Source organism: Podarcis muralis, chromosome 18 (assembly GCF_964188315.1).
Source record: "Podarcis muralis chromosome 18, rPodMur119.hap1.1, whole genome shotgun sequence".
Lineage (NCBI taxonomy): Eukaryota > Metazoa > Chordata > Lepidosauria > Squamata > Lacertidae > Podarcis > Podarcis muralis.
In genome coordinates, this window is record NC_135672.1 from 10,078,499 (window position 1) to 10,093,663 (window position 15,165).

General features: G+C 49.7%; 1 protein-coding gene across 2 annotated transcripts in view; it reads right to left on the bottom strand.

Moving 5' to 3' along the window:
* Positions 1-1,058: 1,058 nt before the first annotated feature.
* SHC2 (SHC adaptor protein 2) overlaps positions 1,059-15,165 on the bottom strand; it is a 33,358-nt gene continuing 19,251 nt past the window's right edge. For both annotated transcript variants that reach the window (XM_028714018.2, XM_028714017.2), the window contains 8 exons: positions 12,671-12,722; positions 11,757-11,883; positions 9,624-9,804; positions 8,972-9,038; positions 7,995-8,159; positions 4,850-5,166; positions 3,620-3,751; positions 1,059-2,823 (listed from right to left, as the gene is read on the bottom strand). In XM_028714018.2, coding sequence (XP_028569851.2) covers positions 3,623-3,751; positions 4,850-5,166; positions 7,995-8,159; positions 8,972-9,038; positions 9,624-9,804; positions 11,757-11,883; positions 12,671-12,722 — 1,038 coding nt within the window. In that variant the 3' untranslated portion in view covers positions 1,059-2,823; positions 3,620-3,622. The remainder of the gene's footprint in view (positions 2,824-3,619; positions 3,752-4,849; positions 5,167-7,994; positions 8,160-8,971; positions 9,039-9,623; positions 9,805-11,756; positions 11,884-12,670; positions 12,723-15,165) is intronic.

Sequence of the window (15,165 nt, forward strand, 5' to 3'; positions counted from 1 at the left end):
ATTCGTGTTGACACACTTCTAAGCAAGATGTGGAAAAATGAGGGGGGGGGGAAGGACGAGGAGAGGAACAATCTTGAAAAAGCACACATAAACTTCTCCCCTCCGCCATCTGCTCATAGCTGGATTCCCTCTTTCCCAAACCAATTTGATCTTTGTTTTATTTCAGCAGAGACCTCTTGCCAAGGCGGAAGAAAGGGGAAAAAATTTCAGGCAATTAAAACCCTGCAAAGTGCAGCAGAGGGGTGGGTGGGAAGGGAGTAGCAGTCAAAAAAGAGACAGCCCTCCAAGATCTGTGTCCGCAGCAGATCTGGGAGCCAGGAGGAGGCCGCAACAGCCAAGTGCCCAGCGCCGTAATTGGCTGAAGGTTATTCCAAGGCTCTGAGCGGCAAGGAGACCGTCTCAGGCAGCCTGCAGAAGCGTCCACTCCAGAGGATGATGCAATTATCTTGGCAGAAGCCAAACAGCACAAAAGAACGATCAAAGAGAGAAGTGGGCGTCTCAGAAAGCTACAAACGTGTCTCCCTTTGTGGCAAAGTGGCAAGGAATTCGCCGGCGTCAATGCTCAGTGCGGTAGCCGAATCTGGCTGGAACGGCTTATAAAAATGTCAGCCGGCATGGTGCAATGGTTAGAGTGCGAGATCAAGACCTGCGAGACTAGGGACTTCTTGTTGTTTAGTCGTTTAGTCGTGTCCGACTCTTGGTGACCCCCTGGACCAGAGCACGCCAGGCACTCCTGTCTTCCACTGCCTCCTGCAGTTTGGTCAAAACTGAGCACATTCGGCTTCCGAAAAAGGTTCGCAAACAGGAACACTTACTTCTGGGTTTGCAGTGTTTGGGTTCCAAGTTGTTCTAGTACCAAGGTGTTTGAGAACCAAGGTACCACTATACTTGAAAGAAGTTTTCTTCTCTTGAGAAAGGAGTTTCGGTTTTTCTGTCACATTCAGAAGATCGAACGTTAATGTCTAAATGATGCGTACATCAAAACATTTTATTTTCATTTTTTTGAGCAGGGAAAACAACAGCCATCAAACAAACAAGGAAACAAAGAGACTTAAGAGCAATGTTAAGCATTTCCGTGTTTAATTAGAAACATATTTAAAACAGCCAGTGCTTTCCGGACATCAAATGTTTCCGTGGATAACTGTGCGATAGAATAGGCCATATTTATTCATATATGTGCTAAGAGTTCTGAAGACATTCGCCTGGGGAGGGAATGGGCAAAACGAGTTTCTTTTTTAAATAAAAAAATCTAGGCAGCAATGTGATAGATCAGAGAGAAGTGGGGCATGCCTAGAGAAGGCGGGTTTGTTTGTTTGCACTGGAAAAAGAGAAGCAACTTTGAAGTGCTGCCCTAGCGTCACAGCACCCCCTGGTGGCACAGGAGGGGATTTTTCAGCCACCATGACCCAAAAGCAGCCGGTCCTAAGAGATAATTTTTAGATAAAACATGTGGTGTTGGAGCCTTCCAAACTCCCATTAACTGAAAGGAGCACCAATGTCTGTAGGGAGAAAAACCAGGCAGTGTCAGGCAAGCAGTTCCAGATCATTTGCACCCTTCTCCCTTCCCTTCCAGCGACTCCAGAAACCCACAGAATTCAGAGAAAGGAAGACACTTTGCAGAAAAGGAGGTTAGAGAACCACACAGTTGTTCCTCGACTGCCTCTGCCGCAGGCTGTTTGGGAAGAAGATCCCTTCACTGGATTTGAAACTGGATTGCCCTATATATATATTTTAAAAGCCTGTTGTTGATTCCAAAGCCAGGCGGAGGCAGACAGCCCCCAGAACATCTTGGCTGCCTCTCATTCCAATCGAGAATCTCCGTTTTCATCTAGAAAGTGAGACCTAGCCTAGCTTCTCTCCTGCCTCCCTGCCATAGCTGTCAAGTGTCCCTTATTTGAAGGGGCAGTCCCTTATCCCAGCGCCGTGTCCCGCTGCTGTCCCTTATTGATGGATGTCCCTTAAATGATGTCCCTTAAATTTCAAAGGAGGCAGCTCCTCTCCCTCCCTCCCTGCCGGCCAGGGAGGAGGGAGGCTCCAACTGTGTTGCTTGGCTGCGTTGCTCACCCAATAAGGAGTCTAAGAACGACTGGGGGGTGGAGCTTGCATGCCTTGTGTGTGGCTAGTTAATGCAAGCTGAGGGGGTTTTTGAATGCTGGACGCCATTTTGTTGCACGTGCTGCTGCAAACTTTGCAGTGCAAAGCCAGGCCGGGGAGCCATCTTAAGTTGAGGCTGCATAGGCCTTGTGGTGCATGTGATTCAGATTCTATTCAGTTGAACCTCTGGTTACAAAGTTGTTTGGACAGTGTTCTTGAAGCTACCAGCATGAGTTTGACCAGACTGCAGGAGGACAGGAAGACTGGAGTGCCTGGAACAGGTGAGGCTTCAGGTCCCTTATTTTCAAGGCTGCTGGTCCCTTATTTTCAAATCTGTAAGTTGACAGCTATGCTCCCTGCCCCAACCCTAATCCATTTTTAATAAAACAGAAACCTCAGCAACTCTGAGCTGATTTGCTAGAAAGCTGGGCACAGGCCTCCTTGCAGTGTAGGCCACCTGGACTGATTTAAAGCGTTCCACCCCATATCTGGAGTGGGAGAAGGAGATGGCTGGACTTTAAAAAAGAATTTTAAAAAGTGGGAGCGACTGGTGATGGAGCAGAGCAAATCGGGAAGGTGGCGATTCAGGTAGAATCCAGGATTTCTGACTCCAGATCTCTCAATGTCTCTCCTCCGCCAATAGATTGCTGCTTCTGCAAAGCAAGGATTCCAGTCCCAGATTTGTCTGGTAGGAAGGCTGGGTCATCTTCTGCGCAGAGGGCCAGATTCCTAATGGAAAAGACATTTCAGTAAGGGGAGCAACGGAGGACCCCTTGTGGTTTCTGCACTGCTCCACATATCTCTGGTTTCTTCCTTCCTCCCCCTTTTTAAAATAAGATATTTTCCTTAAAGGTAAAGGGGCCCCTGGCCATTAGGTCCAGTCGTGGCCGACTCTGGGGTTGCTGCACTCATCTCGCTTTACTGGCCGAGGGAGCTGGCGTAGAGCTTCCGGATCATGTGGCCAGCAGGACTAAGCCGCTTCTGGCGAACCAGAGCAGCGCACGGAAACGCCGTTTACCTTCCCGCCGGAGCGCTACCTATTTGTCTACTTGCACTTTGACGTGCTTTCGAACTGCTAGGTGGGCAGGAGCAGGGACCGAGCAATGGGAGCTCACCCCGTCGTTGCGGGGATTCAAACCGCCGACCTTCTGATCAGCAAGTCCTAGGCTCTGTGATTTAACCCACAGCGCCACCCGCGTCCCAGAAGACGCTTACGTATATTGAAATTGAAATATTGATATACTACATGACCCGGAAGCTGTACGCCGGCTCCCTCAGCCAATAAAGCGAGATGAGCGCCACAACCCCAGAGTCGGCCACGACTGGACCTAATGGTCAGGGGTCCCTTTACCTTTACCTAAGCCTCTTCTATATGGAGTTGCACAACCTTGTTTAATTTTAGCATTATTTGAAGTCATCGCTGCTCATGGTGCATTCCCCTCCATCTAGTGGCAGTCAGTTACACAAGCCACCGATGCAACGATGCACCAATATCATGCCACCAGAGCAGAGAGTGGGTACTTACCCGTCATTGTTTCCACCTTACCGCCTGTCGCAGGTGGAGCTCGCTTTCGGCGGCAACGATGGGCTGTTCGTTCTGCAGGTGGTAGTTTATCAGGTGGCTGATGTTCTCAAACAAGGCATCCTTTGTCCTCACCTGAAGCAAACAGGTGAGGAGAGCAAGAGGTTTAATCTTTGCCCATGGGAGAAACAGCGCAAGCACATAGATCTTGCAAGCACTGGTAGAATCAGGCCTGAGGCTCCGCCCCCTGCCCCTTTAGCCACACCCAACATCTGACACAGTCCCCTCCCACCTGTGGCCACGCCCTTCCTTAAAGGAACAGGTCACCAGTTTTGTCCGGTCCAGTCCGTTATGCATCCAAACGTTTCGAAAGTTTATGTGAGCTTGAATCTGTATTTAGCCCATTGCTATTTTGACTTTTAAAATAAGTTTTAAATTCCTGTTGTTAATTTTTCTTACTGGTAATCTTATTAAAGTTTGAAAGGTTAATATCTTTTTTTGGTAAACCACCTTTGTGTATAGATTTTAAGAAAGAAATTAGGTAAATCCTACTCGGAGCAGACCATGGAAATTAATGAACCCAAGTGTGCTGTGTTCATGCGCTTCAATGGGTCTACTCTGTGTAAGAGCAACGCTGCATGCACCCCTATATTTATAGATCGCTTCTGCCAGGCAGAAGCAGCAATTTATGACAATAAAATACAGAATGCTTAGGAAATTCAATCCAACCGTACAGATATGAAATACTAAAAGTCTTCATCCAAATAAAAGTTGCCTAAAAATACAGAAAATTTCTATGCAGAACGTAAGTTGTCTTTGGGGCTCCTTTTTCATGGTATTTTGCTTATTTTTCTTTAATCTGGGAGCAAAGGAAGCTCTATTCTAAGCACCGAAATTTGATCACGTTACAAAATTCTGCTTTCTGGATGGGTGCTGGTGTCATGGCGAATTTGAAAAATGATTTTGGGTTGTGTATATGTTCAGTATTATCTAAACAGCATGGTTGTGTTCTGATTGCGAACTGCCCTGGCATATATATATGAAGGGCGGTATACAAATAACTTAAATAAAATACATATTTAAAAAGTACCCTAGGCGCGTGCAAAGTGCCTTTTCCCTCCCGTCTGCACAGGGCACGTCAGACTCAGGGGAGACCCACTGAGACCAATGGAGGCCTCAGTGTCCAGCCACGCATAACCGCAAACCCAGCCTCATTGAGGTTCGGCTGCTTACCACGCCTTCCGGGTCCACCAGAAGCAAGTGCTTGGGCTGCCCGCTTTGCATCCCGGTCAGGACGTATTGTCCCGGGTTAGTGACGCTGTCCCTGACCAGGAAATCCCCATCCACCTGCAGCAGCTTCTCCGCGTCCCTCCGGCTCAGCTTCCCGCGGTACCAGGGCTCCTGCTTCAGCTGCTCCTCCGTGGGGGCGATGGGGGCCTTCCGGGTGGGTGGGCTGGGCCACTGGTCCTCAATCGGCGGGCTGCCGCCGCCGACACCTGCACCGCAAGCTGACATGGATTCGTGGAGCTTCAGAGCATCTTCAAACGGCCCTGGGGGAAACCAAAAGAACTCAGTCAAGGGCCACACACCCTTGTCAGTGGTGGGTGGGGGCAGAGGCGAAAGTGGATGGAGCAATGAAGCAGCAGGCTACAGTGTTGCCCCGCAAGACGAATGCCTCGCAAGACGAAAAACTCGCTAGACGAAAGGGTTTTCCGTTTTTTGAGTCGTTCCGCAAGACGAATTTCCCTATGGGCTTTCTTCGCAAGACGAAACGTCTTGCGAGTTCTTGCGAGTTTGTTTCCTTTTTCTTAAAGCCGCTAAGCCGTTAATAGCCGCTAAGCCGCTAAGCCGCTAATAGCCGTGCTTCGCAAGACGAAAAAACCGCAAGACGAAGAGACTCGCGGAACGGATTAATTTCGTCTTGCGAGGCACCACTGTAGTTTCCACACCCCATCCTGGTCCTAGAAGGCCCACATCTCTGCCTTAGTGCTGTCCGTGGTGCTGAAGCCACACCTGACATCTCAGACTCTTTGCTGTTGCTGTCAAATCTGGAGTGAGCTTATGGTCATTGTCCTTAGGAGCATAGAAAGTCACCTAACACTGAGTCAGACCATCGGCACATTGAGCTGGGTACTGCCTGAGTTCTGATTCCATCAATGGTGTCTCCGAAGTATTTGACACATCACTTGAGAAGACAGGCGAACTAATGCCAGTGTACTGGAAGAAGCAAAGATCCCGAGTGTCAAAGCGATGATTCTTCAACATCAACTTCGTTGGACTGGTCATGTTGTGCGGATGCCTGATTGCAGTCTTCCAAAGCAACTACTCTATTCCGAACTTAAAAATGGAAAGCGTAATGCTGGTGGTCAACAAAACAGGTTTAAAGACTGTCTCAAGGCAAATCTTTAAAAATGTAGTATAAACACCGACAACTGGGAAACACTGGCCTGCGAGCGCTCCAGATGGAGAACCTTTACCAAAGGTGTCGTGGGCTTTGAAGACACTCGAACTCAGGACGCAAGGGAGAAATGGGCTAAGAGGAAGGCACGCTTGACAAATCCACACCATGATCAACTCCCAACTGGAAACCAATGTCCCCACTGTGGAAGGACGTGTGGATCCAGAATTGGCCTCCGCAGTCACTTACGGACTCACTGTTAAAACCGTGTTTGTGGAAGACAATCTTACTTGGCTGCGAGGGATCGCCAAAGAAGAAGATCCCATCCATGTTTGAGTCTGGGGCTTTCTGCATGAAACGCAGATGCTCTAGCACTGTAAAAGGTAAAGGGACCCCTGACCATTAGGTCCAGTCATGGCCGACTCTGGGGTTGCGGCGCTCATCTCGCTTTACTGGCCGAGGGAGCCGGCGTACAGCTTCCGGGTCATGTGGCCAGCAGGACTAAGCCACTTCTGGCGAACCAGAGCAGCGCACAGAAACACCGTTTACCTTCCCGCCGGAGCGGTACCTATTTATCTACTTGCACTTTGATGTGCTTTTGAACTGCTAGCTTGGCAGGAGCTGGGACCGAACAACGGGAGCCCACCCCATTGCGGGGATTCGAACCGCCGACCTTCTGATCGCCGACCTTCTGATCGGCAAGCCCTAGGCTCTGTGGTTTAACCCACAGGGCCACCCGTGTCTCTAGCACTGAGTCATGGTCTATTTTCCGAAATGGCTAATGGATGGTGTGCAAGGGGTGGTCAACGTGCCTGACCCACTGCTAACACACTACATTACTATTTACTTAGATCAGCGGTTCTCAACCTGATCTAAGCAAGGCCAGAGCTCGGGGATGATGGGAGTTGTAGTCCAACAACATCTGGGGACCCACAGATTGAGAACCACTGGCTTAGATGAAGCTTTTCTCGGTGCAGAATTTAGCCACTTGGCCTAAATGCAACAACTGCCCTGTCCATGTTGAGCGCAGAAAGTCGGAGAGAAAATGGTGCCAGGAGCCCTTCAAATTTTTCACAATACAGTCGTACCTCAGAAGTCGAACGGAGTCCATTCCGGAAGTCCGTTCAACTTCCAAAACGTTCGGAAACCAAGGCGCGGCTTCCGCTTGGCTTCAGGAAGCTCCTGCGCCCAATTGGAAGCTGCGGAAGTCGCATCAGACGTTCGGCTGCCAAAGAACGTTCGCAAACCGGAACACGCACTTCCGGGAGGTTTGCGGCGTTCGGGAGCTAAAACGTTTGACTTGCAAGGCGTTTGGGATCCAAGGTACGACTGTACAATAGAATAATATCTAGACCAAATAGAATCGAAAAGAAAAGAGAGAGAGGAAAAAGAGGAGAACAATGAAGGGAGCGGGAGGCAGGAAGAGGAAGAGGAAGAGGAAGAGGAGGAAGAAGAAGAAGAAGGAGGAGGAGGAGGAGGAGGAGGAGGAGGAGGAGGAGGAGGGGAGTTTGGATTTGAAATCCCGCTTTATCACTACCCGAAGGAGTCTCAAAGCGGTTAACATTCTCCTTTCCCTTCCTCCCCCACAACAAACACTCTGTGAGGTGAGTGGGGCTGAGAAACTTCAGAGAAGTGTGACTAGCCCAAGGTCACCCAGCAGCTGCATGTGGAGGAGCGGGGAAGCGAACCCAGTTCACCAGATTACGAGTCCACCGCTCTTAACCACTACACCACACTGGCCAGAACCTTTCCTTGCCACAAACTCCTTTCCCCCTCTCACCAAAGCTCCTCACATCAGACTCACTTTCTGTTGTGTTCATTTTCTCTCACCCTCCTTACGCAACTCACCCCAAGCACCATTCAGTGTGGGAAGGAGATATTAATAAAAATTATCGTTCGGTTCTGCCAGGTGGGAGTAGCGCACTTCTGTCAGGTTCTGTCCTGCCGAGGCAACTTTTCTTACTCATATCACTTTCTTACTCATATCAAACAGGTCCTTTGTGGGGCTTTCGTCAGCCGCTCGGTGTACACCAGCATCCGCCTCCCAGTTGTCCAGGCTCTGGGTGTTCACATACATGTGCTCTTCATAGTCTTGGGAGCCCAGGGGTTTCCCATCTGCCTGGACATACCCATCGCAGCTCTGGCCTGGAAGACACAACCACACCGTGTTGTCTAGCTTTCGCAGCTCACCATAAGGTCTCCCTGGTCCTAAATGGGGTCACTGTGCCCCCGAAGGACCAGTTGCGCAGCCTGGGAGTCATTTTGGGTTCACAGCTGTCCATGGAGGCGCAGGTCAATTCTGTGTCCAGGGCGGCTGTCTACCAGCTCCATTTGGTACGCAGGATGAGACCCTCCCTGCCAGCAGAGTGTCTCGCCAGAGTGGTGCATGTTCTGGTTATCTCCCGCTTGCACTACAGTGGTACCTCGGTTAAGTACTTAATTCGTTCCAGAGGTCCGTTCTTAACCTTAAACTGTTCTTAACCTGAAGCACCACTTTAGCTAATGGGGCCTCCCACTGCCGCCGCGGCACCACGACTGTTCTCATCCTGAAGCAAAGTTCTTAACCCGAGGTACTATTTCTGGGTTAGTGCAGTCTGTAACCTGAAGCGTATGTAACCCGAGGTACCACTGTACTGCCATGCACTCTACGTGGGGCTACTTTTGAAGGTGACCCAGAAACTACAACTAATCCAGAATGCGGCAGCTGGACTGGGGACTGGGAGCGGCCGCCGAGACCATATAACACTGGTCCTGAAAGACCTATATTGGCTCCCAGGACGTTTCCGAGCACAATTCAAAGTGTTGGTGCTGACCTTGAAAGCCCTAAACGGCCTCAATGGCCCAGTATACCTGAAGGAGCATCTCCACCCCCATCATCCAGCCCGGACACTGAGGCCCAGCTCTGAGCAGCACTTAGAGAACTGAATCAGAAAGAGGAATAAGTGGTGATGACTTACCGTGAGCATCGGAGTCCCAGTTCAAGTTGGAGTGAGTGCTGTGATCTCTCCTGGCCGGAGACGCAACCTACAGACCAGAAGATTGAGGAGACAACAGATGTCACGCTTGGCTGGAAGGCCAAAAAGGTGGGTTCCTTAGGCAATCGGTCCAGTATATCTGAAGGAGCGTCTCCACCCCCATCGTTCTGCCCGGACACTGAGGTTCAGCTCCGAGGGCCTTCTGGCGGTTCCCTCACTGCAAGAAGCCAAGTTACAGGGAACCAGGCAGAGGGCCTTCTCGGTGGTGGCGCCCTCCCTGTGGAACGCCCTCCCACCAGATGTCAAAGAGAACAACATCTACCAGACTTTGAGAAGACATCTGAAGGCAGCCCTGTTTAGGGAAGCTTTTGATGTTTGATGTATTACAGTGTTTTAATATTTTTCTGGAAGCCGCCCAGACTGGCTGGGGACGCCTAGCCAGATGAGTGGGGTATAAATAAATTATTATTATTATTATTATTATTATTATTAAGATTAAGATTAGAAAGTTCCTCATCTTGTGGGGCCTTTGCTCAAAGGTGGCACCCACACACCTGTCCCCAGAAAGTCCATTTTCGGAAGGAGGCGATTGCATTTTCACGAATAATACTTGCAAAGGGCAATTGGTGGTCACCTGGCTGAAATGACTGGCGCAGGAGAACTGAGAATGGGCATGGCTGAGGGAGGGGCCACGCTGAAGGCGGGAGTCCACCAACCCACCAATCGGAGGCTCCTTTCCTGGGATGCTGTTGTAATAGTCATGTTCCGAGGTTTCTTCATCCTCTCCCCATACAGAGTCTTCTGTTCCCATTGGCCTGGCCGGGAAGATAAATTGGGAGGGGAGGAAGGGGTCATGTGACATAGCAAGCGACCAATGGGCTTCCACCTGAACTACAAAGCTGAGCATCTTTTATTTATCTCATTCCAGCAACGGTGGAACTGCCCTCAAAGTACAGATGGGTGAACCTGCCCATTTTTGTTTAAGTCAGCAATGCCTAGGCAACACGATGACCATAAGGGTAAAGGTAAAGGGACCCCTGACCATTAGGTCCAGTCGTGGCCGACTCTGGGGTTGCGGCGCTCATCTCGCTTTATTGGCTGAGGGAGCCGGCATACAGCTTCTGGGTCATGTGGCCAGCATGACTAAGCCGCTTCTGGCGAACCAGAGCAGCGCACGGAAATGCCGTTTACCTTCCCGCTGGAGTGGTGCCTATTTATCTACTTGCACTTTGACGTGCTTTCAAACTGCTAGGTTGACAGGAGCAGGGACTGAGCAACGGGAGCTCACCCCATCGTTGCGGGGATTCGAACCGCCGACCTTCTGATCGGCAAGTCGTAGGCTCTGTGGTTTAACCCACAGCGCCACCCGTGTCCGCACGATGACCATGTACATATGCAATAAACAATCTTTTTATAGAATTCCTTCAAACCGTAACAAGTCCAAAATGAAATCTTTAGTCTCAAAGTCTCTGAAAATCTTCAAATGAAGTGAGGTACCAGATGACAGAGAAGCTGTGAAGCTTTGTGTATTCACCAAATATGATGTCCAACACTGAACAGTGATTGCAGATATTGACAACTGTTTCGCAGAATTCTTCGTCAGCGTGGTTGGAGGATATAGAATTGCTTCATAAACCCATCTTATTTCGAATGAATGAATGTAAATGAAAAATTTGGTGAATACACAAAGCTTCACATCATACAAAGTCTGGTACCTCGCTTCGGAGAAGATTTTCAGAGACTTTGAGACTAAAGATTTCATTTTGGACTTGTTATGGTTTGAAGGAATTCTGTAAAAGATTGTTTATTGCATATGTTCCTGGTTATTGTGTTGCCTACACATTGCTGGTGTTCTCTTCGCAACACAGGAGTTTGTTCCTATTAGTTTAAAAACATAAGAAGAGCCGTCTCCTCTTTGAAAGCCATCTCAGCTGGTGGCCACTTCTGCCTCCTGCAGCAGCGAGTTGCACAGTTGCATCAATAAATCCTTTCTTTTCTCTGCCCTGAACCTTCCAGCTTCAATTTCTTTCAGTCTCCCCCCCCCCCCCGAACCGGTTCGGTTTGCCCCATTTCAACATCTCTTCACGAACTGCACTGAAACGTTTTTAAAGACCTCATGAAACGTTTTGACAGAGTTTGAAATTACATTGCTCCCCCCACCCCCTTAAGGTAAAGGTAAAGGGACCCCTGACCATTAGGTCCAGTCTTGGTCGACTCTGGGGTTGCAGCGCTTATCTCGCTTTACTGGCCGAGGGAGCCGGCGTACAGCTCCCGGCTATTTATCTACTTGCACTTTGAGGCAGTGGCGTAGCGTGGGTTGTCAGCACCCGGGGCAAGGCAAGTAATTTGCGCCCCCTAACCCGTGGATTTGCGCCCCCTAACCCGTGCGTTTGCGCCCCCTAACCTGTGTATTTGCCCTAACCCCAGATGTTGCGCCCGGTGCAGCCGGCCCCCCCTGCACCCCCCACGCTACGCCACTGCTTTGAGGTGCTTTCGAACTGCTAGGTTGGCAGGAGCAGGGACCGAGCAACGGGAGCTCACCCTGTCGCAGGGATTCGAACCGCCAACCTTCTGATCAGCAAGTCCTAGGCTCTGTGGTTTAACCCACAGCGCCACCCGCGTCCCCCCCCCCGCCCCCTTACCGTAATGCATATTTCATGCTATTTTAATTCATACATTTCTTTTCATGCGCAGCTGGTGTCAATATGCACTTTTTTATCGTTGCTGGAGAATTGCCCTGGAGAGGTTCGGATTCTGAGATACATACCTATCCTGAAGCCCCATAGCCTTGGGGGGGCTGTGGAGATATTGCTTAAACCGGAGCTCGAAAGCTTGCCCCACGGTATTGATGACACTCTGTGCCAGCCCGTTACAACACTCCAAGATGTGGCAGGCTGCCAATCAGAGAGAGAGAGAGAGAAAGAGAGAGAGAGAGAGATGAGTTACTCAACACTCACTCAGCTTGATGACAAGCTCAACACGATCCAGTAGAATGACACAGCTGCTCAAAGGTTGAATGTAAAACTTAGACTGCATTAGAAGCAGAAGGTTACAATATACCGTATTTTTCACTCTATAAGGTGCACCAGACCACAAGACGCACCTAGTTTTTGGAGGAGGAAAACAAGGAAAAAAATATTCTGATTCTCAGAAGCCAGAACAGCAAGAGGGATCGCTGCGCAGCGAAAGCAGCAATCCCTCTTGCTGTTCTGGCTTCTGGGATAGCTGCGCAGCCTGCATTCGCTCCATAAGACGCACACACATTTCCCCTTACTTTTTAGGAGGGGAAAAGTGAGTCTTATAGAGCAAAAAATACGGTAACCACTCTGGCCAGGGATTGGATAGTTTTAGAAAGTTGTTACAGTAACGTTGTACTGGAGCTCTATATAAGCAGGCTGGCTGAACCCTTCAGTTCAGTTCTGTTCTGGCCTGTAAATAAACAAGAGCTGTTTGAAGCATTGCTGTGTCGTCTAGTATGTTCACCCACAACTTAACAGTACCCTTGCTTGTGTTGGAGGACTGAAGGAGATACGAGACAGGTTGACTACACAGGGTGCAAATTTTGATCCTTGCAAATTGCTGTAAGAAATACTTAGCGTTCGTATTGCATGATCAAGTTTTCAGAAGACCTGGGGGGTGTCAGACCTTTCCTTAAGTCCCTCATTGTGGGGTTTCTCTCACCTCGTTGATTGATGGGGTCCTTTGCAACGTAAGCCACGTAGTCAGTTGTGTCCTGTCCAAAAGTCCAACGAAGAAAGGAGAGTTAAGGGGTGAAAGACAGAGTGGAGTAGGAGAGCTGGGGAGGAAATCACATCTGGCAGACATTGTCTCCCTTTGGTTTCAGATAGTACATGGATAGAAGCCCAGGACACCAATTTTCATTTACAGGAAGTTAACTCTGGAATTTATACTCAATTCTGACCAAAATATGCAAGATGCATATCCCGGGTTTTTGAGACTCATATACTATCTGAACGACAAAGGTCCGTATAGTTAAAGCTATTGTTTTCCCAGTAGTGATGTATGGAAGTGAGAGCTGGACCATAAAGAAGGCTGATGGCCGAAGAATGGATGCTTTTGAATTCTGGTGCTGGAGGAGACTCTTGAGAGTCCCATGGACTGCAAGAAGATCAGACCTCTCCATTCGGAAGGAAATCAGCCCTGAGTGCTGACTGGAAGGACAGATCCCGAAGGTGAGGCTCCAAGACTTTGGCCACCTCATGAGAAGAGAAGACTCCCTGGAAAAGACCCTGATGTTGGGAAAGTTGGAGGGTGTAAGGAGAAGGGGATTTCCATGACGGAAACCAGAGCGCGTGGAAATGCCATTTACCTTCCCGCCACAGAGGTACCTATTTATCTACTTGCGCTGTGTGCTTTCAAACTGCTAGGTTGGCAGGAGCTGGGACAGAGCTCACTCCGTCGCGGGGATTCGAACCGCCGACCTTTTGATCGGCAAGCCCAAGGGGCTCAGTGGTTTAGACCGCAGCGCCACTCGCGTCCCTCACACTAGTTCCATGAGACACATAATAAAGAAATCTAAGTGGGTTTTGTTTTGGGATGCATCACTTCTCTTGCCAGAATCCCTTCTTTTACATAAATAATAATATGCTGAAGGAGTTGGCAGGTGCAACAGAATACCTCAGCTCTTTAACGAACCAGCAGGTTGCACTCAGACAGATGGGGCATCCTATCAGTGACTAAATCGCCTTCTATAAAGCACTCAGCTGCTCAAGGGCATTGCTGAGGCAACCTGGACTCAGCTGCTGGGGTGCTGTCCGTGGTCCTGAACTCCCACCTTGACCTCCCTCCAAGGTTTTCTCCTTGCCTGAAAGGTAAAGGGACCCCTGACCATTAGGTCCAGTCGTGTCCGACTCTGGAGTTGCGGCGCTCATCTGTCTTTACTGGCCGAGGGAGCCGGCGTACAGCTTCTGGGTCATGTGGCCAGCAGGACTAAGCCGCTTCTGGCGAACCAGATCAGCGCACGGAAAGGCCGTTTAACCTCAGGTCCCTTCCAGCTCTAAAGATTCTGTGATTTTACGAAAGTCTCTGCCCACAGAAACAGGAGCGGGGGGGTTTCATAAAATCATATAATTGTAGAATTGGAAGAGACCCCAAGTATCATCTTGTCTGTGTCACACGTCCAAAAAGTGTGTTGCCAACATGGAAAGTTTGGATAGATAAAGGTAAAGGTACCCCTGACCATTAGGTCCAGTTGCGGACGACTCTAGGGTTGCGGTGCTCATCTCTCTTTACTGGCCGAGGGAGCCGGCGTACAGCTTCCGGGTCATGTGATCAGCAGGACTAAGCCCCTTCTGGCGAACTAGAGCAGCGCACGGAAACGCCATTTACCTTCCCTCCAGAGCGGTACCTATTTATCTACTTGCACTTTGACATGCTTTTGAACTGCTAGGTTGGCAGGAACAGGGACTGAACAACGAGAGCTCACCCCGTCACGGGGATTCAAACCGCCGACCTTCTGATCGGCAAGCCCTAGGCTCTGCGGTTTAACCCACAGCGCCACCTGCGTCCCCTTGCCTGAGCCCTGCTCAAAGCAGCCTCAACGCTGCTCCCCTTGTTTGTGCCAGCGACCCTCCCCAGTGGTGTCCCCCTACGGATCATGGCCACAAATAAGGGTGCAGCTCTAGGGCTGGTGTGCTTTTTCACCCTTTAGGGAGGCGTCCAGGGTACAAGGGGGGGGGGGTTGGGGGTCCAGGGGCTCTGAGACTTCCTGCAAACCCACCTGGCTTCTAGCCCTTCCACCTTCAGAGCTGATGGCAGAGCAAAAGTTGTGGCAACCTTCCACCACCTCATCAGATGGAGACCTTCAGGCACCCTCCCAGGAAGAATTGACTTGCTTCCAAAGTTACCCATCAAATCTTAATAATAATAATAATAATAATTTTTATTTATACCCCGCCCTCCCCAGCCAAGGCTGGGCTCAGGGCAGCAAACAAGCAATAATAAAAACCAAGTTGAATGAATACAACTTAAAAACAAGATTAAAATACAACATTAAAATATTAAAATGCAGCCTCATCACAGGAGGAGAAAGGAAAAAGGAAAAAGAAAGAGGGGGAGAGAGTCAAATTGGCTCCAAGCCAAAGGCCAGGTGGAACAACTCTGTCTTACAGGCCCTGCGGAAATAAATCAGATCCCGCAGGGCCCTGGTCTCATGA